Here is a 26,055-nt window from a genome sequence, read left to right as displayed (position 1 = left end):
GGTAACATTTAGATAATGAGAAACTGAAAAAGGGAGGAGAGAGAAAAAAGACAGAGGGACGATGTATATGCGTGTGTGTGTGTGTGTGTGTGTGTGTGTCCAGATTGATGAGATCTCACCTTAAGGGTAACTGCAGCCAGATGTTTCCTATAGAGGCTGATGCAGCACTCATCCCTGGAGGGTTGGAGTGAAAGAAGCGTAAAATAATCACAAATAAAAGCATAAACCAGCTCCTCTCTCTGTCAACCCCCCCCCTCCCCCCTCCTTTCTTGGCTTCAGTTTGCTGTCCTTCGTGTTTCCATTTTCTCTCTCTCCGTCCTTTTCCCTCTCTCTGTATTTTCTTTCTCTGTCTTCCCCTCTTTCTCTTTCTGGCAGACACAGCAGAGCTCTGAGCCAGAGAAATGAACCGGGGCCTCGAATCACTTAGGTTCTGTTGGGGGGGGGGGGGGGGGGGCTCCGAGCGAACAGCGACCTGCGTTATGTGATTATGATGAATGTGTGGCACGTAGATGTGTAATTTACCTGTCGGGGCTATCGCAGACAACACTTTAATGAGTTTTCCTAAGACCTGAAACATCTCCACATGCACCCCGAATACAAATGCAGAGATTTATGGAAGATTATCTTTCCAAGTGCTTTTTTTTTTTTATACAAGCCTGAAGATCTCTAATAAAACAGATTGTGAGGGGCTTTTTTTTTCTTTTTGCCAAACAAAACCCCATGCAGGAAGTGTTTTACAGCTCTCTCTAGCCTACAGCACACTATGTACTCTCTGATAGAAAATTAAAATATGTTAGAACTAATTGGAATCGCACTGACCTAAGAAAACCCGTTGGATGAAAACCGCGTATTTCCCTCTAAAAAGGCTTTTATTTTTAGGAAGTAAGATAAACAGCTTTACTTTCTGATTGACAACCGTGGGGTTTCTCTCTCTCTTTTTTTTTTGGAGTGGATTTCCTGAGGCCATAGGGTCGTGAAACTGAGCCAGCATATGAATTATTATGGAAACTTTCAACTGAATTTAAAAAAAACCCGACAGCAGCTCTGCCATCTACACACGCAGAAGCCTCACACTGATTATAACCACCACCCACTGCTGACAAATACACAGCACATCTGCATACATCTTGATTGACGCTTTATGCTAATTATACCTGTGGTGCCAAAATGTGTTTGCTTCCTCCACAGTGTGTCTCCACCATGATTTTACTCCAGGGAAGAAAATAATCATTTCAATTGTTATGGACTGTTTTCCTGTTTTTTTGCTGGCTTTTTGAATGAGAAAACAACTTTTTTTTTAAAAACATTTCATATATTATAAAGAATGAACCTCGTAATGAACGGAGATCACGCTCGCTTGTGATCTTATTATCTGCAGCCACAAGCATCCATTGATTCAATAAGGAAGTTGTCAGGCTATGCATTAGTCGACTTGTCATTTATTAAGCGCATTTCCCCCGCAATCATTACTTTGTGGCAAAAAAACGACACACACCAAGGACAAAATGAGGACACACCGCCAGGGAAAAACATTATGTAGGAGATAGATAGACATTCTGGCACAACAATACCTTTCCTCAAAACACTTAAAGTGGTAATCCTCGAGATCCTCATTTGTTTTTTATTTTGTCTCCGTCTTTGTTGCTAAACTCTTGTTCACCTGGCAATCAAACAATGTGTTCAATACTGTGACGTCTTTCTCCTTGGATTTTCTGTTGATGCAGTTTGAGTTTCTGTAGGTGGCGCTCTTTTCTTTGTCTGTTCAGCCATGGTGGCTATCACTGCTCATGCCCAGTTCTTCTTCTATTTATTCCAAACAAGCCGCCAAATGTAAGACACATCACTTCCCAGACGATTCTTCCCAGGAAACATCTACCAGACACCGGGTGTTTAGAACAGCAAATGTGGAAATTTCACAGTTGAATCACTGTTGCGTTATCAATCACTGATAGAATGTAGGAAAACTGACATTTATTTATATGGAAATGTCACGGATTATTACTTTAAGGGGCATTTTGTCTTTTTCTTCTATGACAGCTTCCTTCGTCTCTCATTGGAGTCACTTTATTTTCCTTCACGTGTTATTGTGGGTGTGTGGGCAGCAGCTGAGGGTATTTCTGCTGACATTCTGTTTCCTCCCAGTCCCTTCTCATTGCAGTGTGATGAAGATAGTAACGTGCTCTGCTGTGCCCGCCTCCAATCTGCCTCCTGTAGCTTTCCACCCAGACAGCTGAAGGAATGGTTCTGTCTTCCCTGTCTTCTCCCTCTTTATCTTCTCTCCCTCCTTTCTCACTTTCTCTTTGTCTCCAAGCGCAGACATTTTGTTCCTCCCTACCTCTCCTCAACAAGCTTTCTTTCTTTTTTCCCCCATCTACCTTTCACATTACCGCGCTAGAGACGATAACTTCTCTCCTTTCTTCTTCTCGTCTTTTGTCACGGATCTCTCTCCTCTCTCTTCTATATCTCTCTTCTCTGCCTTCCAAGTGATGCTTCACTTTCTCTCCTCTGCTCTTCTGGCTTGCTCTTTCTCTTTGTCTCTTTCTCTCCTTGTCTTCATACTCTCTGGCCTCCATTCCATATCAGGCTTCAAAAATGTGTTTTTGAAGGCCGATACCGATATTTTTGGGACTGAAGCTGCCGATAGCTGATATTTTGTTCCAATATTTAACATCTTTAAATTTGACCATTTTCATGCCAAAAAATGACAAGAATACTTTTCCCATTATTGTTAGGGATGAAAAGCCTTTGAAACAGCATTAGACCATCATGGGACACTAAAACACTTTGAAAGCCAGACTAATGAAATTCTTTTAGGTGGGTTAGCAGCTCCTTAAGACAGAGTGAGGCGGGTTTCACTGCAGGTTTTACAGACAGAATCTGTGGAATAAAATCCTCCCACACCACACTGGAGTGATTTCTCTGGTCAGACATCTGATATAAAATAACAATAAAATTATCTTCTCTAGCTGTGGTCAGGGAGGAATCTCCATCATATCAGAGGTGGACGACACTGATGGGCTGATATCTGAATTTTAATAAGATGCCAATCAGACCCATATATTGTTCTAACTGTTGTCTCTGTCTGTCCTGCAGACTCTCTCTGTATCCAGGGGTTTGACCCCGGCCTGGGCCTCATCGCACCAATCAACCCCATGATGGCGGGCATCAGCCTGGTTCCTCCCCCGCCTGTACCCCCCGACATGCCCGTCATCAAGGAGATCATCCACTGCAAGAGCTGCACTCTCTTCCCTCAGAACCCCAGTAAGTACATCCACCATCTATATGGATACTGTGTCACTGAGGGTCAACAGTGGTGAGATAACACATATAAACTACCTAAAAGCTCATAAAGGAAAGTGAAAGGAGGGAGGCTGGTTTGGTTGACTTGGTTAGGTTTGCAGGTACAAGACAAATTCAAAATTTCAAACTTTGTCAGTTCTTGAAAATAGAAGATGTGCAGGTTCATTTAGTAGAGACGCAGTTCAGTAAATGCAATATAGTCCAGGTGAAATAGGCCAGAAAAAGACCAGAAAACAGCCAAATCGTCCACATTTGCGTAAAAGCACCAAAACTGCTAAACATCTACAGTTTGATGCTCAGAACATTTTCAGAATTGGAGCCTTCACAATAATGGTGCCAATCCGCTGTGGAAGCCATTCTTCTGTCCTCCATTACCAACAAATGGGTTTTTCTGTATATCTGCTGAACTGACCATGATACCACTGATACTCCTACATTATGTTTTGATGACCAAGAAATACAACAGTGCTGAGGAAAACACCATAAGCTGCCCAGATCATTATGTAATGGCCAATTCAATGACATTGTTAAGGAAATGCAATGAAATTTCATTGTTAAGAGAACAGAGTGCATGGCCATTTGCCTATATGCCTGATTGTCATAGACAGCAAAATGACAATGTTCTCAGCTCTCTTTAAATTGCAATTTCTTTGTATTTCTTTACACAGTAATCACAGTACCAATTAAATTGGCCATTACATGATGGCTTGAACAGCTCTGATTTTTTCCTTAGCACTAATGTATTCCTTGGTCTTCAAAGCAGAGGTGTAGACATATTTTTTTCAAGTGTATCATGGTCAGTTATAATGCAGCTATGGAAGAAAACCCATTTGCTGGTAATGGAAGAAAGAAAGATGGCCGCTGCAGCCAATCATGGCTCCAATTGTGAAAATGTACATGGCATCACAGTGTGCTCCCATGTAGACCAATCTTGGTGCTTTTACATAAATTAAAGAATAGTCATTTGCAAAGATGTTTTGAAAAGTGCTATATAGATAAAGATTAGTATTATTATTATTGCGTGTGTTGTGCTTCAGACCTGCCCCCCCCCTCCACGCGGGAGCGCCCCCCCGGCTGTAAGACGGTGTTTGTCGGAGGCTTGCCGGAGAACGCCAGCGAGGAGATCATCAGGGAGGTGTTTGACCAGTGTGGGGAGATCACCGCCATCCGCAAGAGCAAGAAGAACTTCTGCCACATACGCTTCAGCGAGGAGTTCATGGTGGACAAGGCCCTCTATCTGTCCGGTGGGCCCTGACGCACACACACACACACACACACACACACACACACACACACACCCTGTTCAGACCCGCGGGCTGAGACAAGAGCTGAATATCTTAGCATTATTTTAGCTTCAGCAAATGTTAGGTCTGTCCTTTTGACTTGCTAATGATATATATGGTGGCAGTGCATATGTGGTTGTGACTGCATAAATAATTTGCTGTATGCTTTAATAAGCTGGAGAGTGAATGTGCCCATTTAACAAAAATGGCCACATTTAACAAAACACAAGACAACACACCTTTTGTTCATTTTATGTTGATGTTTTTATGTGGGTCAGGATAAATTAATTGCTGCAGCATATTTTATTCAAATAGAAGCAGCCATTTGAAATGTTGAAGGTATGGTGAGGCATTTCCTAGTGAACCAGAAAGCTCTAATTGATGATGTGTTTATTACGCCTTGACAGTCACGGCAATCAGTTCTGCACTATGATGAACTGAACTGTGAAGCAAGTATTGGTACATGGCATGAGACTCACAAAGCTGTTGATGTATTGTTGCAAGGGTGTCATTTCACTTAATAGTCCAGAGTTAGGTGAAAGATTCTTAATATGTCTCTGGTGCAATGTCTGCTGTATTAATCTATACTCATCATAAACTCGTCAACTCATAAAAAAAAAACATCAAAAGGGCAAAAATAGGAAGAAAAGTCTGGCTTTTCCTTTAAGTAGGGTTTTTTTTGCACATTTTTGAAAACAGAGCATGAATAATAATAAATGTGGCGAATGAATTTAGATTAGATTGTATTAGATTGGATGAAACCTTAATTATCTCTGTAGGGAAATTGGACCATTGCAGCAGCAAATACTAGTAGGATACAGCAAAAAACAATATATAGAATCTACATAAAAATCTACATAAAAATTCACTCACTCAAATTTACTCACATGCCATTTTTTGGCATGAGTTGGGAATTGAACTAACAACCATCCACCACCTCTGTTTCAATGTCAAACTACTGCCTGTTTCTACTCCTGTCTCCCTCACATAATCCTTTTACTGGTGGGGAAATGGATTTGCTCTGTGTACGTATTTGCATTTTAAGACTTTCGAGATTTTCATTTCAGTTTCATGCTCATTTCATTCCAAATTTTGTGAAATGACCATGAAAATGAAATGAAAATCTGTAATGAAAATGTGCAAAAAAAAGTCTAGATTCCAGCATTAACACCAAAATAGCAGCAGAATTTACTTCCTGAGACAGAAAGACAACGTGAGATTTGTGCATTGTGAAAACGTGGAGAAATATAAAAAATATATATATATATATCAATATATACAGTGTGTAATAAGGTTTAGCAGAGAGTGGGTTCCTTCCTTTCTAGCCCCTCTAATCCCAGTGTGTTCTCCCAGGCTACCGGATGCGTATTGGATCCAGCACTGATAAGAAAGACTCGGGGAGGATCCACGTGGACTTCGCCCAGGCCAGAGACGACCTGTATGAGTGGGAGTGTAAACAGCGGCTACTGGCCAGAGAGGAACGACACCGGCGCAAGATCCACGAAGACCGCCTCCGACCGCCATCGCCGCCTCCCATCATGCACTACTCCGAACACGAGGCGGTAATGCTGGCGGAGAGGTTGAAAGGTGAGAAGGCCGATGAGAAGAGGTGTAGTGTGTGTGTGTGTGTGTGTGTGTGTGTGTGTGTGTGTGTGTGTGTACGCGCGTGTGTGTGAGTGTGTGCGTTGTATAATCTGCTGTGCAGCGCTGCCGATCGCATGCTGAGACACCTAATAATATTTATGAATCCATCATTCAGGAACCTGCACAATTATTGACACTCTTCATCCCCATTTGTAGCTGGTGTGAACGGACTGATACACAACCTCACGTGTTTTAGTACAGCGTGTTGTGAAGCAGTAACACAACAACTGTCACAGCACAGGAGGACTGGAATCCACTTTTGCAATTTATTTTTTTATCATTTATTTTTTTATTGCAACACCGTCAAGTTACAGACAATACAACAGGTTGCCGAATACATTTTGATTGTTTAACCCAACTATCCCTCTACCTCCATCCCTATCCCCCCCACCCCTCTCTCCACACCCCCTCCCCTCCGCCAACCAACAGGATAATAATACCCACACAGACATAGCATCCTTATTTAGCCAGAAGATCTTTTAAGTTAGATATAAAATTTGTCCACATTAAAATTGTGTTTGGTCGTGCATCATTGACTGAAGAAATGCCTAAAAAGCTCTGAAGCCAGTGAGTACTTGAAATATCATGAGGAGGTTTCCAACGCTGCACTACAATCTTCTTAACTGCAGTCAGGCCTGTCAGCCAGACTTTGTGTGTTTTTTCCGTAAGGGAAAGGTGGGAATCATCATTTAGAAGATGTACAGCAGGGTCCATTGGCAATTGTACCCCCGTTAGTTCTGCAAGGGTACTAATAACCTTCCCCCAAAAATCAAAAACCCCTGGACACTCCCATACAACATGTATAAAAGAACGGTTCCCTGGGAGCAAAATGAGCAATATGGGTCAGGTACCAATCCCATTCGATGTCTAATTCTCTGTGTTAGATATGCTCTATGACAAAATTTCAAATGTATATACTGATGATTTTGGTTTTTCGAAGCACCAGTAACATTATCCCAAATTGCATCCGAGTCTAAGTCTTGTCCCAGTTCAGATATATCCCTATCCCATGCTTTCATTCCTGATGTAGGCATATATTTCTGGGAGTTTTATCATAGATATATGACACTATCCGTTTTGGAGCACTCTGTATCCAACTTAAAATAGGATGGTCTTTTAAATCTGACCCCTAGAGAACCCTGTAGGCTTTACAGGCTGACCTTACTCTGAAGTAGAAGAAAAGAGAATGTTTATCGATATTGTATTGAGAGACAAGTTCTTGAAAGGTAAGGACATTATTTGCCCCATTAATATCTTGAAGAGTTGTAATACCTTTATCCTCCCAAGTTTTGTTAGTGAATCGTTCCCTCCAGATAGAAGGTGACTATTGTTCCATATCGGAGACGACCTGCACCATACGCTTTTAACTTTTAGGAATTTTTCTGCTGTTCTAAACACTTGTAGCATATGAGTTAAAATTGGACCATAATATAAACCACATTTTTTGGTAGACATACCTATAAGGAGAAAAACCTTCAATCTTATTGGTGCTATTAACTCTTGTTGTTCCATATTTTTCCAAGATGAAACTTTATCTTCCTCCATCCAATAGCTGAGACTTCTTAATACAAATGTCCAGTGATACAGTTTAAAATTTGGACATGCCCATCCCCCATCTGACTTTTTGAATTGAAGAGCTGACCACTTTATGTTGGGTCGTTTACCATTCCAAACATAGCATCGTAGTAAGGAGTTCAGTTTTTGCCAATATCCTGTTGGAGGTGCAAGTGGGATCATTGAGCTGATAAAATTAATGTGGGGTAAGATGTTCATTTTGATGACCAATATACAGGCTGGGACTGATGCTGGGAGGTGTCTCTATCTTTTAATATCTTCTTCTATTTTTTTCAAAATTAAAGAGTAATTTGTTTTAGCTATAGACGATAGAGAAGTACTAACTCTAATACCCAAGTAAAGGACCTCATTTGTAACATTAATCTGGGGAGGGAGGGACACCTTACTGTTGTCTGTATTAATCAGCATCAGTGCTGATTTTGACAAATTATCCTTGCATCCTGAAAGATATCCAAAGCGCTCCAGTGTTTTTAAAACAAAGGAGAGAGCTTGTTGAACATCTGCCATATAAACTAATGTGTCGTCCGCATAGAATGATATTGAGTGTGATGTTGCCCCTATTGTAATAGGGGAAATCTGAGGACAGTTTTTAATTAATTGTGCAAGCGGTTCGCACTTTTGCAATTTATTGAAGATTATCTAACATAATATCATTGAAGCGGGCTGTAGGATGTTATTGTTGCACAGTCAGTTTTTGTCATTTTTGTAATTCTGCAGTTGATTTCTTACAAAGCCCAAGACTGGCTTTCCTGTAGAGGAAGAAATATGCTATTGTGTACAATTCATAAAAAGTGTGCTAAGGCTGCATAAAAAGATTGTGAATAGACTAAAAGCATGCACATAATAAGACAATATAAAGAGCCTGTTCAGGATTATCGATATTCCTCGTCCCCGTTTGCAGCAGCTGTGAACAGACTAAAGCGGCGGACACACCCGGTGTGGAACGGAGACGTAGAGACATTTCCATGTGAGCCTCAGCAGGGCAGACGCAGCAGAGGCTTATTTCTATGCGCGGCCTGGCAGTCTTCCCTGAGTAAAAAATGCACAGAGGTGAAATGCTCTGTTACCCCAGTAAATGAAAATAAGCTGTACTTACAAAGCGCTGCAGCGGCCGAGGCTCCAGCATCCCAAGCCTTATCTTTTTTAATGTGGAAACAATGCTAAGGGTCAAATCATACTTTTTCCACTTTATATTTACATCAGTGCACATGTATTAATCATATGTGCTTCTGTGGTGATGTGATGCAAATATGACCATCCACAGTGTATTTCCACTGTGTATTTCTGTGAAAATAGACTCAAAAATCGGTACAACGGTGTGTTCACTCCAGTCCAATAACAGTGTTCGATGTCTTGTGGGTCCGCAGCTTAATACACAATGTCACGTCTTTTGTTCTGAAATCGTGTGAAGTAATAAAACAATGAGATAATTTCCCCAGCGCTCTGCTGAACTGATAGTAAAAATTTGTCACATTTAGATATGAGTGCAGGAACAGGAATGGGATCGTCTCATATTCCTTATTATCTTAGCTGCTTAGTAATTGATTACCGCGTGCTTGGGTTTCTTTATGGGTACACCTCACACATGCACACACACACACACACACACGTGCATGGACACACACGTGCACACACATTTACCAAACACATACATACTCACAGTGGATGTGTAGTAATAGCCACAGTTATAATCCTTTCCTTTCCTTTCCTTTCCTTTCCTTTCCTTTCCTTTCCTTTCCTTTCCTTTCCTTTCCTTCCCTTCCCTTCCCTTCCCTTTCCTTTCCTTTCCTTTCCTTTCCTTTTCTTCATGTTGCCTAAAATCTGCTTTTCAAGTACAAGGAGAGAGTGATGGAGACAGAGAGGCAAAACAGAGGGAGGGAGAGAGTGAACTGGCAGAGGTGTGCATGGGTAAAGAGAGAGGGATGAAGGATGTTGTGGTGGAGGAGTGTCAAGGTCACTTTTCCCCCTCCTCCCTCCCTCCCTCCGCTCTGCAGCAGCTGGTTTTCATCTTCCTCACTGAAAAATAGTCCAGTCTTGTCTGGCAGATTAGGAACTTCTAAAGGCAAATTTATGGTTTCTGCGGTGTGCCTGGTGTTCGCGGTGCGGAAGGTCTGTGCAGCGAGTGTGGAGCTCCACAGGGGGTCTGTGGAGGGTCCGCACCGAGCTACACACTCCTCTCAAAAAATGAAACTCTGCGGAGGCCTCCGCAAACGCCGCAGTCAGTTCAGAGGCTATGATTGGTTAATGGTTGCTATGTTAGTTGATTACCAGGGAAGTAAGTCTAATCAAGCCAAGTGACAGCTGACAACCGCCAAAAATGGACAATAGGAGGAGATTCTGCGCTCTCCGCGAACACCGCGCTGCTACCGCATTTACCATGAAATGCTGTGGCTCTGCGGAGAGAACGCGAACACCGCGAACACCGAGCACACCGCAGAAACCATAGATTTGCCTTAACTGATCCACTGCTGTCACAGTGCGACCATTAAACACTGCAGGGCTGGAATGCATTTTGCAGTGTACTGAAGATTATTCAGCGCAATATGTTAGTTGACTTAGAGAAGCCTTTTTGTTAAGAGTGCATCTACCCATCTGCACAAAAGCTCACAACTTTGTTTTGCATTCCCTGCTGAGAAAACTCATCTCAACTCATTAAATTTTTATGAAAAAAATTGGCATAATCAATAAAGTACTGAGGAGGTAGATTTCAGCCAGGAAAGTGTAAATGTGACCAGTTTGCCCAGTCTGGGGGGAATGTACATTTATTCCAGGATGTAACAGAAATGTATAACAAGTAGTGTACAAATTACTGCTCCCAGGGAATAATAAGTCATATAAATTTTGAAAAGACTAACAAGATATAATACTTTTCTTTGAGTAACAAGCCCGACACTGTTTATTTCCAGTGGTGCTGCCCATGGGTATCTCTTGACACATCACCCATTTTTTTTAGTCCAATGCATCCCTATCATCAGTACATTTGCGATGGATATAATAAATGAGACAGATTGGGACCGTGATATGAAGTGTCCCAGTACTATAACATCACACACTGGGATCTCACCAGTAGGATTACTGGTCTCCTCATTCTCCTCTTCTCTCTTCCTCTGATCCTCTGATTATCCCTTCCCACCTCATTAAATTGCAGAGGCACACTATTCCTAGATTTCCCTATCAAATACTGTCACAAAGTGTGTGTGTGTGTGTGCATCAGTGCCTGCATTCCTTTATTCTCCCCACAGCCGTCCTTTCCATTTCTCTGTGTAAAATCTTGTTTGCCGCTTGGAATTTTTATATCATTTCTGTATTCGGTGTCATTCAACATTGGAAGCTTCCTACTTCCCATTATCAAATTCATTCATTCAAACATCGCAGGCTTAATGGCTCTTACACCCTCGGTAAATACAGCAATTGCTTTCATTATTACATTCTCTCTCTCTCTCTCGCTCTCTCACTCTCTCTCCCATCTACATCTGCATCTCTACAGTAACTCCAAAACCCAGAACTAGCACCACCACAACAGCCTCTGTGCCATTTAATATCCATCCACTAATATCTAACATAAGCAAGCACGTTTTCCCTCTGAATAGCCTCTTTGAATTCATTCTTCACCTTGAATGGCTGGGGAAATAAATTTCTATTATTCCTTCAGTTGTCCCTGTTCAGCTGCGGCTCATTGTGCCTGCTGTAATGTGACTGTAATCTGCTGCAGTCTATGAATAGGGCTTTATCGGTGCGGGGGAAAAGTGTCTTCTTACAGGTTGTGTTGCAGTGGGTATTGAGCTCATTAAATGCTTTCTAATTCACTCTGTTCTGCAATCGTCCGTGGCTCTGTGGCACTGTTCAATTATTATTCAAATGTAGAGAATGCACTCGACGGCGGCCCGCGGAGACTCAGCAGTTTTTATGAGCGAGGCTGAATGCGGCTTGTGGTTTTGGTTGAAAAGATGAAAATCAAAATGGCCTTTTGTGTTCAGTGGCTGTGGCGCGATTCATAGACCCATGAACAGGGAAACGCCCCCAGAGAAATATTTGAATCCTCCCAAGCTGCTCTGTTGTTTGAGTGTAGCATGACTGAAAGTTAAACAAGTTTTGAAGATACAGTGCATTTAATGTCTGACCATTTTGTTTTGAGTGTTGCTGCACTTTGCTTGGATGATGAGAGTGGAGAGAGATAGAAAAGGGGAAATGACTTTGCCCTTTACTGTACCTTAGGTCTGCTGCTGTGGGGAGCTCGCACTCACCAGAAGACAATTTATTTTTGGAGTGTTTTCTAGGACAGTGGTTCTCAATCCTGGTCCTCAGGACCCAGAACCCTGCTGGTTTTCATCCTAGCCATCTAATAAGGAATGATTTACCCCTGGAACACCAGGTGGATGCAATTAATTAGCTGGTAGGATAGAAAACCAGCAGTACTCCTAGGTGACCGCACTGCTTGTCAGCACACGTCTGGACACCTAGACAAATATGAATATGAGCACAGTTTTGCATATCCTTGCGTATATATGCTGTAATTCCACACACTGTTTTTCTTCACAGTCTCATTTTACTCTCATTTGCTATATATTGCATATTTACAAGGTGTCTCAAAAGTAGGTAGGCCTATAGATTTTTTTATAATGATAATGAAAAACAAAGCTGTATAGTTCTAAACTTGGACAATTAAACTTATTTTGTCATTTTAACAAAACAATTCAACATTCAATTTAAGCATTTATTAATACTAAAAATTATACTTGTAGAATGTTAATACCAGGAAATAGCATGTTAGTCAAATATCTGTCCTCATTGTTCAAATTGTGTGTTCAAATTGTGTCCCATCATTAACACATTCTTGCATTTTCTCTGCAACGCTGTCACACACCATATTGCACAGTCCTTTCTCAGCATTGATGTAATGTATGTAAAACTGTTTGCCTACTTTTGAAACACGCTATATATTGATATTTTTATAATTTGTCACTTATTTCAGACAGCATATATTGAATAGTTTATCATTATATCGCACGTTTATTGTACATAATAGCAGCTACTACTGCTGTTATTTTGCACACTCTCTTAATGCTGCATCCAAACCTTTCCATACTTTCATTCATGCTTTTCTACCTAACATGTTCTAGTGTTGAAATTGTCAGTTGTGTATATTGATGTAACCCTCTTTTGCTCTATTCTTTTTCTATGTATTTTCTATATTACTTTGCTGTATCATACTATCATACTATTTGCTGCTGTAACGACCCAATTTTCCCACGGGGATCAATAAATCTTCATCTTATTTTGAAGGGGAATTAAATGAAGAGGTAGTATATTTATTGAAGAGATAATATCTTACCATGCAAAATACTAACAATAACACTACTTTGTCTTGAAATGAAAGGTCTTTGTCTTGTATGAAAGGCACTATACAAATAAAGTTTATTATTATTGAAATTCCAAAACAGAGAGTGTGAGCTGGAAAGTGAGTTTTGAAAGCCAGTAATCATCGAGTATTTGGTATTGATCGACAACACTATCAACCCCCCCGCAGATATATTATGGTCATTTTTGTCATGGGACAGTAAAATTCATACTTACTGCACCCATCAAGCTATTTTCCTGTGCAAGCATCTTACACTTCTTTCCCCTTTTGCTCTAGACGACCACAAGTTCAGCGATGCCACGGCGGTGCTGTTCACCTGGATCGACCGGGGCGAAGTCAACCGCCGGAGCGCCAATCACTTCTACTCCATGATCCAGTCAGCCAACAGCCACGTGCGCCGGCTGATGAGCGAGAAGGCCCAGCACGAAGAGGAGATGGAGCTGGCTAAGGAAACCTTCAAGAACGCCCTGCTGGCTATTTTAACGCAGTGTAAGGAGACTTAAGTGTATAATATTTTATAGTGTAAAGACATACAGTAGTATTGACAGCGCCTGCTGGCCAGCCAAACTCCATGTGGGAATGCTTCACTGAACATTACTGTAACTGTTCAGTCATTCAGGTAACTTCTACCCATACCTCCACTCTGACTTGTTGTACACACTGTGAGCAACTTGGTTGATGGGTCACTATATATACGCTATGTAAGTCACGCCACCGGTTCCACTTTGTAGTCACTTTATTCCTTTCGAGCGACACTGAGCTCCGTGGAGCCATTTTTTCTGATAAACAGTTAACTTAAGTTCCACTCAACACTGATTTTCTGATTGTGGAAAAACATTAGTGATTAACTTATTTAAGAATAAACGCATGAAAACCAGCAACAATCAGCGAACACAGATTTCCTTTACTGTGTAAAGGAAGTGTCTGACAGAGCTCCTAAAATGTGCTGGTAGTCCATAAAGTTTTTCAGTGTTTTATCAGAGAATTTCACTCTCCATTGTGCACCACAAGATCTATTTAACTACGGCATGTAAATACAATGTTCTCTCCCTGCGTATTCAACAGCATATAGCTTTTACTGATGAAAAAAACATCTTTGTCTTGCCACAACATAATGTTAATCGTGACTCCACTGGATTCCACTCGTGAAATGCTGAAGAATGGAAGCTGCCCCTCCTCCATCAGAGGAAGTTATGTTTTGTCTGACACAGTTGCAGAGAACTGGGAAGCTTTGAATGGCTGTAATCAACTTCTCGCCCATTTTGCATTTTGCCAGGTGGAAATATTATTCATGGCACAAAATCATATCGGTAGGGACACAAGGAAGAGTAGAAGTCTGATTTTGCCAACTATTCTCGGCCGGCAAGCTTGTTGAGCATCCACACATTGGCCAAGTTCCCCTGGTTGCTCAGCTCTATAGGAAATGAATGGACTTCTGGTGACTTGTTGAACATGTTGCTGACATTGTGAGACGGTTATGTGTTATATAAATGTATACTAATGTGTTGAATAGGATATCAACTTTACAGTAACAGCGTAAGGACACTTAACTCTCTGGTGATCTCTAGCTACATTGATACTGTAGGCCTGTATAACTACACAGTAATTTATAGTGGAGTATTGCTGATGTGGTGTGACACTAATTATTCTGTTGCACAGTGGGCATTATTACAGGCTATGTTGTTTATACCGTATGCACAGCTCACCTCTAATACTTCACTGTCCACTAAGTAATCCAGTGTAATGAGGGCTGGACTTGACTGACACTAACGACATGAACAATGTGTCACAGTCGATCTTTTCAGACACTTCCAGCTGGTGCTGACAGCTAGGGTTCGACCGATATGGGTTTTATACTAATAATGACATTTTTGGATTGAAGCTGCCGATAATCAGTATTTTGTGGCAATATTCAGTCTCTTTAAATAATAATAATAATGATGTATTCCTGCATACGTGTGTGGAATCTGATCAAAGTGCCACATTAAAATCTATTCAGGTTAAGGGCTTCCCATAGACAACCAGTGTAGTATTGATAACCAATAACCAGTATCGGCCCCATATATCGGTCTAACCCTACTGACGACTCTGCCATCACCGGACCGTACAGTTTGACTGCATAAATGTATACAGTACATCACACTCCTGCAGGGAGTGGTGCAGTCACAGATTACAGTGGTGCAGACCATGAAGCCATTCTCACCACATCCATTTTAAAGCCTGGCTCGATCCAAGTCATTTACTCTGCAAGGATCTTAGCCCAGTCTCCATGACAACGCTTTCCCATCCGTCTCACGATCAGCTCCATTATCTTCAACTCACTTTGAGGTGGCGATTAGGTCACTTGCACAGATGTACTGAAGCAAAGTCAGTAATATGACGGCACACTGACCTTTTCACAGGGATGTTTCAGAAGATGTCAACAAATAATGACTGATAACAACTGCTGGATTTTGGTTAATGCATGCCGTCTGTGGTAGAGTACCTCTGGTTAACCATGCCCCATTCAATGTCACTCCTCAGGATCTAACCTTTACGACTCATTCAGATAAACTAGTAGTTGCTCTGCAGCTTCAGTACAATTTGCATGGAAGTTGTTTCCTACATGTACCTGGACAGACCCCTCAAATTACACATAACAGTAGAAAGTCGGCTGGCAGCCATAGCTGTGGAAGGTAGGGTGACAGTGGTTGGAGCCCAGGGGCCGAAGGCTCCAGCAGAGGTAAGTACAGTACTATCACAGAGCTATGCAGTGGTTCCCTGTTGAGCATTCTGCTGTAGAGGAGCAGGGGATCTACCTCACTTTACCTCACTATCAGGTAGGCAACACATATTCTCTCTCACTCTCTCTCTCTCTCTCTCTCTCTTTCTCTCTCTCTCTCACTGCCTCAGCGATCAGCAGCCCATAAAACAATCATGCATGGTGTGGATATTAATTTTAAATATTGATCTATCTGTTGATCTTGTGGCTCCATCAGAATAAGTCTAGTGCGAGCACGATTACCAAAGGGATGTTGTTTGAAATGGATGGATTATGTTTTATGTTCATTCAGGTTTGGCAAGTAAAAAGAGATGTCACTGTCAAACCTTTTCACTTTTATTGACAGCAAGTATAATGTCTCTAAGAAAGCAAAACAGCAATACTTTAAAAGGCAGCATTTTACCACAGAATGCATGGCTTTTCAATCTGTGCAGAGGTTTTACAGCTATAGGTGCAAATTCAAATCCTTTCTTGCTTGTAACATGTCTGTATCTACGTATACACATAACTATAATGATCGTAGCATAGAATACACCATCTACCGGGATGCTAACTCGTCCTTACCATAAACAGATAGTGTAACATCACTAGAGTGTAACCTTGCTGAAAGTGAACCACAGAAATAGCCATCCATTCTAAGTGAATGTTGCCTTTGTCAGTCCTGAAGGAACTGAATCTGCAGGTCATGAGATGTAAGTACTGTAGAGCACTGGCCAGGAGAGAGACCAGGCCATCACACCACAGTCCAGTCTAGCTGACATATCATTTTCCTTTCTGAATTAATTTGACTTTCAGTAAGAATGCTTAAGATATTGATTATTTACAATTCCTATCTGCAAACATTTCTGAAACCATTAACTAACTAATATTCTGTCGGTCAATGGTTCCCATCCATTTCCCCCCCTTAACTCACCCCTCGTCAAATTGCATCCCCTCCCCATAGCATGTGCGGCCCCATAAATTATATGCATACTGTATGTCTTTCAGACTATATTGGTCAACTCCAGACAAGACCGCTCAATGATTTAAAATACGATTTGCCTACTGTTCTACAGATATAAATGATTGTTGAACAATTGTCAATCATCATCAATTGAACAGTTCACTCCACAATGAAAATTATGTCATTATCTACAGTCGAAACGCAATTAAAGCACCCAACATAGTGAATTAGCCCCTGTAGATCCATCTCAGCCTTCTCCCAAGCAATTGAAGAGAAAGGGGGCTGGTTGGTTAGAGCTACAAAAAGGGCATAAAATGACCATTTGTTTTCTCTAAACAACTAATGCCAAATAATCTAAGTGTTTTGTATCCAAACAATTGCACTGAGTCCAACAGGCCTAGATTTACCCCATTATGTAGCATTATTCTATGTAGGGAAACACTAACATCTTCCTGTAGTAAAGAAAAGCACAGCTAGCTCTCTATTGGCTGGTGAGTTGTAAACAGGATCACCCCATAGTTTTGGTTTCCACACTACAAGAAGTGACTGTTTCCTCTTCCTACAGTAACACTACATAGTAAGGTAAATCTAGGCCTTTTGGACTCAGTGCAATAGTGTGGGTACAAAACACTTGGCTTATGCTGCAAAACCTGCTTTGAGAAAATGTATGGTCATTTTATGCCCTTTTTGTAACTCTAACTAACCAGACCCTGTTCACTAAATTGTTCCGGAGAAGGCTAACATGGAACTGCAGTAGCGAACTGGCTGTGTGTTTGGTGGTCATACGGAAATCAGTGGAGTTTCCGCTGACATGGGGGTGAGTAGATACTGACGTAATTTTCATTTTGGAGTGAACTCTTCTTTAAACATTTAAAGAAATGTCCAAAACAACAGGTCCACCCCACTGCTTTCTCCTAGCCTGTGGTCCATGTGTGTCCTTGGTCTCTCCTCTGTCCGCTGTATGAGCCTCAGTCAGTGCTACCAAGCTACATAAACGGCTTGTTTTGTCTTGATCCTCCCTCCTCCTCCCTGTTCACCCCAAAGTCGAGCAGATCACCGCCGTTTTCACCGCCGCCACCAGGCAAAAGGCATGGGACCATTTCTCAAAAGCACAGCGCAAGAACATAGACATTTGGCGCAAGCAGTGCGAGGTTGGTATACTTTTACTTTTTTTTCCCTCCCTCCCCAACCCGCTGCTCTTTTTTTTTCTGTTGTCATTTCTTCGAGTCCCCAGGAGAAGGTTGACAGACAGTATTGTAGGAATTGATACAAGTGCGCTGTGTTCAGTGCCCTTGTTGTTTTTCTGGATGCTGCGCCCTCACAGACAGACAGACACTGGCTTCTGATCGTCTGAGTCTGTACACTTTCCTTTTCCCTCCAGCCCAGATGTAAAGCAAGATCTGACGCCTCCTCGAAAGTGTGAGGCGCTGCTATGGCAACAGTGGTTTCCAGGGTTAAGGCTCTGATCAATTATTCATCCAGAGTCAAATCTAGATAACGAGAATGAACATGAGAACGCTACGAAAAAAGGAGGGAAGATTTGTCCATTCTCAGTTCAATCAGCACTTGGGAGCATAAACACAGCAACAACACAGGCCTGCTCATGTATGCTGATTCAAAAGTGGCAGCACATTGCTTTTGTTTTAAAAGGACCCTGTTGCTCCTCAGGGATTATAGCTTTGTCTGTCTGTGGAGGCCAAAATCAATATAATGTGATGAATAATCACCTGAGCTATCAGTGTACCTTCATCTGAGTCAAGTCAGTTTCACAACATATTAAATTTTCTGTCCAAAAAGAGGTAAGAGGCAGTGATTGATGAACATTACACAGATTAGCTTATCCCTAGCATGCTACAGTACCATTGTGAAACCCCTAGCATTCTTGGTAAGTCTACATGTAGCCATATCTCTACAGCCAGAACATTCATTTTGCAAACTGTATGAAAACATGCTGCATATTTTCCTCTGTCAAAATAAGCATTATTCTCTCAGAAATATAGTGTGAAATCACAATTGGGAAATGAAGAGATAATGAATATGGCAGCCATAAAGAGATCTGATTATCCCACAGGCTTCTGAAGAATTGATGAGAGATAATGCGGCAGGCGGGCTGAGGCTTTCTGCTAGACTCGCTGATAACAAAGCTCTCCTTTTCCTACAACTGGAGCATCTTTAAGCATATTAACTTTATCTGTGCAACTGGGGAGATGGCGGAGCAGGGAGATTAAGGCAGTGATGTGAATGTTTTTTAAAGCAATAGAGCCATGGCAACAAAACTGGGATTGGCAACTTGAGAGTCGGCAGTTTAAAAATTCTGGCTAAACGCAGATCAGCACATTTTGTTGGAAAATATCACGAAACGTATTTGCCAATAGCTGAGAGAGTATTTACCCCACAAGCCAGAAATAGTTGGCTCCTTTAAGTCGGGCTCGCTGCGTATTCTGTGGGCAGAGAATCAGGGCAGCGTGATTTCTACACTCTTATGTCTCTCTTCAAACTCATGCACTGTCCTGTTTGAACTCCTAAGTGCATGAGAGCAGTGGGAATGATGCACAAATGCAAGTGTTGTAAAAGTGGGCATTAGACAAACTTGAGTACAGGCATCTAGCCCAGCTGCTATAGGAAGGGCAGGATTCTGACTCCCGGTCGATTACATTGTAGTTGAAAAATTGATGATTTACAGTAACCGGAAACCTGTCAGTAAAGGCAGAAAAGCACTGATGCCGTTTTTCAAATACTCATTGACCAACACATACAAATTATCAAACGATGCATCCAACCATCTGGCTTCTAAGTTAGTTTGATTTTAAAGGTCACCAGATGATCAAAACATAAGGTTTCCAGAACTGCAGTGACCACTGAAGGAAAGGTGATACAATGACTAAGCAGGGGATTTAGCTAGTAGCATGCAGTTGTATGAATGCAGAACATGAGTCAAGCTGGACTTGTGGTTGATCTGCAAATAGAATAGGCCGACTGTAGAGCAGACCATGCACTCTAAAGAAAATATGATGAGTCATGTTACCCAATACATTAGTGAAATTCAGATGCCAGTGTTGCTGATGCTTCAGTCGCACTCCTACAGAGCGCCATAAAAAAATCAAATTAGGAGCATCAACCGATATGCATCAATTATCACATCCAGTGCATTAAGGCCTTGACTAGAAGCTGATTTAACTGCACAGCCAAAACAACCTACAGCTCACACTTTGAAAATTCAGCAAATACATGTACCTATTTAAATGTTACTTATATTCTAACTTACTCCCAGTCTCCCATACACAAAAGAGTTGATCTTGCATGTGCTGCCGTAACCAATACTGGCTAGGAAAATTCATGAATAATAATTAGGAATGTTCAGAGCGACCTATTGCAGTGAAAGAATACGTCGCTTGAGGGCTTATTGAGCAAATGTTCTGCAAATCACTAAAAGAAAATTACCACTTAGTCACTCAAGTCATTTTCAGAAACCCCCCCCACTGGTTATTATACACTCACTGCATCAGGTGCCATTTGGTGGGAAAAGGTATAAAAGTGGAATGTCTTTGCAGCTGGTGATGTTTGCATGTGGCACTGTGGTGCTGAGGGCTGCTTGCACTCTGTGTGTCTTGTGGCTGTGATGCTACAGGAGCTGAGGAACGCCCACAGCGAGGAGATCATGGGCATCCGGCGGGAGGAAGAGATGGAGATGTCGGATGACGACTCAGACGAAAGTCCCTGTAAGAAGATGCGCATGGAGGAAAACGGTATGATGGAGCATGTGCAAATACCAGTATCGATATTACTGCATTTCCAAATCACAAACCCTTAGCCTTTACCTCCTTGTCTGCTTTGTACGCATTTCTTATGAATATGTTTTTTTTATTCCAACAAGCAAACCGCAGATTCCGATTGCATCTTAATTACTTAATTACATTTTCATTAATATGTGTACCATCTTCTCACACCAGTTTTGGACATGCACACAGACTGTAGCGCTACCTCGCTACCCCAGAGAAATACACAACAAACATCAATCCATCAGCTATAAAGTTTAAAAACACATTTTGGAGACACCTATCATCTGAAGGCTTTATACCGTGCCAAGTGTCAAATTATTACAATCTTATTTCCCCATCTTTCCTTGATCGTGAGAGGCAGAGGCAACAGGGAAATCCTAAATTATACTGCTGTAAGTGCAAACTAATGGACAGTTACAAGTGACTGCTACAAAGTTTCTTATGGATCCCTCAACATGTCATGAGCAGCGACGTTTCCAAATCTGGCTTACATTGTGCAAATTGAAGCCTGCACTTTCGCTGCAGCGCAAGGCTCAAAGCTTAGAAAGTTAAACCAATAATGTGCCGCCCGTTCTAAAAGCTTTGTGAAAGGCCGTGTCGAGTGAAAAATAACAATGCATTCAATTTCTCCAAGTGCCATTTCGAGTTGGTAACATAATGATTGTTTTCTGACACTGTGTATTCACTGTGCACTGTCACGCCGGCTGCTGCGCATCCATCTCCAGCCAGACTGCTGTAGTACACGAGGCGGTGTGACTGTGCACCCGAAAGGTCTCTTTGTCTCAGTGACACATTGAATCATGAAAATTAGATGTGAGAGTGATGCAGTGTGTTTCCAACATCCAGTGAGAGTCTGTTCCTGGTTACAAATGATGTCGCTTTGCTCAGCAAGGCTATGGGGGAAAGGCCTGGAGTCAGAGATTTCAGTCTACAGACAAACGCACAGTGACACTTTGCACACACGCACATACACACACACACACACACACACACAAAAAAGTGCTTTTTCATGGTCTGTCAGTGCTCACAGCCACCTTGAATAACATAGTGAAATGGTAGATATAACCTACAGTGAAGTACTGACACTGAGCTCAAATGTCACAGACAGATTGTACTTGGTAAATATTTTATGTTCATGCAGAATCCTCGGGAGGTTTTAGTTGAACTAATTTTCTTCTCAACTACTACCCTCTTTCCCTCTTTCCTCTCTCCTCTCTGCCCTTTTTCCTTTCTCCTCTCCTCTCCTCTCCTCTCCTCTCCTCTCCGCTGCAGGAGTGTGTGACCAGACCCAGGCGTCTCTCAAGGAGGAGAACGACTCTCTGCGCTGGCAGCTGGATGCCTACAGGAACGAGGTGGAGCTGCTGAGGAAGGAGCAGAGCAAGGCCAGCCGCCCGGACGACGAGCACGGCCAGCATGCCCAGGCGCCGCCGCACACGCACCCGACGCTCACGCCGACCAACTCGCACACGCACAGCCCCGAGGCTCAGATCCAGCTGCTGCAGCAGAGCATGCACAACATGCAGCAGGTAGGTCGCTGTATGGTCTCACTCTCTCTCTCGCTCTCTCTCTCTCTCTCTCTCTCTGTTTCTGCTTTTCCTAGTCGATCATGTTGCAGAGTCCTCAGGAGACAGAATTTCCTCGCAACCACTGTCTTTTCATCTCTCCTTTCTCCTCCTCTTCTCTCCTCTCCCTCTCTCACTTTTTCTGTCTTTCTGTGTAATATTGCAACAGCGGTCAAATCCGGACGCACACTCTTTGATACAGACTCTTTGATATGGGTTCATAGACCAAAAACTACATCAAAGAGCGTGTGTCCGGATGTTGCCACTGTGGCGTTTGATGCTTTCTCACACGTTACACATTTCTACTTTGGAATACACGCAAACATACACACTCTTCAATTCTGAAGCACGGGTTTTGCGGGAAAAGAGCACAGAGCTCAGCTGACTTTCCCCGGATAAATAAAGGTTAAACAACAAAAAAACACAAAGTTCCAGTGCTGACTCAGAGCTCGCTCCCATAATACTTTGCTCCACTGATTTCATAAAACGGTGCAGGAAGCCTTGCTACAGTGCACAAGTTCATTGTTGTCGTTCGCCGAGTCGAGCCTGATTCGCCTCGACTCCCTGTCTTCCTCTATCTAACGTGACGGCGCTGATAGAAGAAGGCACATCAGAGACAGACTCCCCCCCGCTGGGCTCTTGTTAATGTGTTGCTTACTTGACTTCTAACAGTGTGAGGGAGCGTCACGCTAGTGTCGCTTCTCGTTTGTCACCCGCTGTTGTTTTTCTTCATGCAGTATGGAGAACCAAATGTGACATAACTGAATAGATAAATGTGCCTTACTGAAATAAATTATTTTTTTGTTTTAAATCTATAGTAAGTAAGTAAATATATGAGTAAATTCATTGATCAATCTTTGGTTTTTCTCTAAATTAATTTAAATATTAAATTATTAATTCATTATTATTGAAGACCATGAGTGACTGATAGATGCTCACCATCATGACAAAAGGGAAAAGGGGAAGATGGGAAAAGAGGGAAAAGGGAGCCACTGGGAAATGTGTAAATCTGAAAAGTGTCGTTAAGTGTGAAAATATTTTTGGATCGAAGAGCCATTTGGAAACGAGACCTGTTATTATGAAATCAAACCGTCGCAACAACCTCCCCCTCGTCAGTGCAGCTAGGCCCAAGTCCAAGTCCTGGTTTTCCTCATCCAGCAAGACCGCCGATGCAGCAATGAATATCAATATCACAATCTCACGACCGCAAGTACAGCTGCGTCTTCTCAAGCACATCAGGCGCTTTTCAGTCTCCCCAGTAGACTAATTAGCCGTCTACACCGGCTACATCCGACCAGTGCCTGTTCCTGATCCTGCAGGCCGGGGTCACACGGTGCAGGCCGTATCCCTGCAGCTTCAGCATGTGCACAACATAGTCCTACAGCTACCATCAAGCCCTCAACACCCATGGAACGAGCTGATCTGGTTGACCTTTGCCCTCTCTCTGTAGTTTGGCTTCCCCCACCCAAAACACCAAACATCTGGATGCACCGAACTCTCAACCTATCAACACACACACTCCATCCTCCTGCTTATACGGTTCCACCAGCTGATTAGTTTAGTTGCTGTACTGTCATTGTCTATCAATCACTACTAAAACTGTATGTCTACATGTGTCTTCTCCAGCAACTCCTGACCCTGCAGGAGCAGCTGAGAAGTAAGGAGGCAGAGCTGGAGCAGGCCAGAGAGGAGCAGCGCTGCCTGGAGGGAGAGGTCCTCGCTCTCAGAGACAAGGTGGGTACTCCCAGCTACCAGTTAAGGAAGTACAATAAATTGGCTGCTCAAGTTATGCGAAAAGGAAAAAGTGTGTTTGTGGTGCAGCATTGGTGTGTTTTGGGGCTATGGGAGAAAGGGAATCATTGGCTATTACTCTTACTATGCGTTTACTGAGGTTAAGCTGTTTACATGAACCTTTGAGTTTCCCTGCTGCCATGAATAAACCAGTTAACAGAATATTCCTGTCACCCGCCAGCTACCTCCTTCCTAGGAATAGATGGGAAAGACATGATGATCCCAGTAGTAATCTGTGCAATGTTCTTGGCACTCCTGACAAATTACCTGATGTTACAGCTAATTATACTTCTCTAAGTTGACATGAAAATTTATCCATAAGGCTGTTCACACTTGTTTCTTATGGGTTTTTCACAAAATTCAAAAGGATGAAAAGTCAAAATGGCAGACATCAGGTGGACATCTTTGAGCAAAGCTATTTGGCATGAAGAAATCAAATTTTAGCAAGTTTCATGGATGTATGTGTAATGAGACACCTGTGATCATTTTTTGAAAAGTGCATGAGATGTGATACACAATGATGTACATGAGATCCTCTGTGATTCATATATTTTAAAATTTTGAATAGAGGTGAGATCCAAAGTAGGTTCAACGGCATTCTTTATGAATTTATTGGGAGACATGCTTCTCAGAAATGTCAAAAGATTTTGTCCCAAATGTCTGTGTGCATCGATTCCTTTTTTTTGTGGTGTTGCAATCAACCCAGATTTGGAGCAATAGACACTGATATGGTGTAGTCATATCAATATTTCCTTCACACGCGCAGCCAGGCCGTTGTAATCGCACTGCAATTTTGATGCAAATTGGATAAACGGTGTAGAAGGAGTACAAAAAGTTTGTTACTCAAAAAGCTAAAGAAAATCCAATATGACAGACGCACTACAGCTCTTTCTCTCTCAGTCTCTCTTCAAGTGCATTTTCAAATCTCTCTCGGTTGGGGGTCTCTCTTGCGCTCTGTAAAGCAAGCACACACACACACACACACACACACACACACACACACACACAGAGTCCCATGCCTCAGGTCACACCACTCACCTCTCTGTGGGAGAAAAACATCCTGACATGGCTGTTGCCATAGCAGCCCTCTCATCCTTTCAACCTGCCTCCATGTGAATGTGCGTGTGTGTGTGCGTGTGTGTGTGTGTGTGTGTGGGTGTGGGCGTGTGTGTGTTTGCTACCCACTGAGATGCATGTTTATTCATCCTCGTCTTGGGTAAATGCACATATTCTTTTTTTGTTGTTGCACTTTGGTTTATGGAAATTGAAGTTGATTTCCCCCCCGCTCGCTACCTATTGATTCCTGTAAAATGCTAATATCACGCTACATCATTCAGCTCAGTTCCTCTTTACATGAGAGAACACATGCAGGGGTTGAATAAAATATTCAGCTTGATCATTATTTTGGCCTGACATAATGCATTCATCAATAAACACACAAGTCCCGTAGAGAGGAGAAGGGAGAGCAGGCTTGGAGGGAGAGGAGTGGAGATAAAGAAAGGAGGGGGGTGGAGGGAGGGAAGGGAGACAAGGGTGGGGAGGTGGGGGGAAGGGAGGAATTTTTTAACATATTTTATTGAGTTGTTTAACAGCCCAAGTTTAAAGGTGCTACATGTAGCATTTTTTAAACATCATTATCACTTTAATTGTGATGCCTTGTATAATTACTGTGAAAAATGAGACCATGGTGGAGACAATCGGTAGCCTCTGTCTAAAGGCAGTGGACTTGTCAGTGCTAGTGTTTCTCAAAATGAACACCACATTACCCATAAACCCCTTCCTGCTTTATGCCGTATCTTCCTTTGTGCCGTAAAGCAATCCAGCAGATTTTGTGTGAAATCCAACCTGGTGGCTCACTATGTAAATTGCAATATAGAGGCTGCCAGTCTTCTCAGTGATGGTCTCATTTGTCTTATGGTAGTTACACTGATGTCTCAAAATCAATGTGGTAATGATTTGTTGGTGTTAAAATGCAACACATAGCACCTTTAAGTTACACTGGTATACTGGTAGGAGTATTCAAAATCTCATAATTTCAGATTCAGGTTTGTAAATAAC

At 42.2% G+C, this 26,055-nt stretch overlaps 1 protein-coding gene across 1 annotated transcript in view; it reads left to right on the top strand.

The window, feature by feature from the left end:
• enox1 (ecto-NOX disulfide-thiol exchanger 1) overlaps positions 1–26,055 on the top strand; it is a gene marked incomplete at its 5' end in the record, with an annotated part of 41,470 nt that overhangs the window by 5,729 nt on the left and 9,686 nt on the right. The window contains 8 exon segments of the mRNA XM_071524115.1: positions 3,094–3,261; positions 4,338–4,544; positions 5,937–6,170; positions 13,438–13,650; positions 17,910–18,016; positions 20,494–20,611; positions 21,917–22,170; positions 23,833–23,940. Coding sequence (XP_071380216.1) covers positions 3,094–3,261; positions 4,338–4,544; positions 5,937–6,170; positions 13,438–13,650; positions 17,910–18,016; positions 20,494–20,611; positions 21,917–22,170; positions 23,833–23,940 — 1,409 coding nt within the window.

This window comes from Centroberyx affinis, unplaced genomic scaffold, assembly GCF_046629955.1.
Source record: "Centroberyx affinis isolate AG114_WGS23_722 - 3 ecotype Tasmania unplaced genomic scaffold, CSIRO-AGI_Caff_v1 ptg001148l_1, whole genome shotgun sequence".
Classification (NCBI taxonomy): Eukaryota; Metazoa; Chordata; class Actinopteri; order Beryciformes; family Berycidae; genus Centroberyx; species Centroberyx affinis.
The sequence above is the reverse complement of the archived record's forward strand: the minus strand, read 5'-3'. Positions and strand labels throughout refer to the sequence as shown.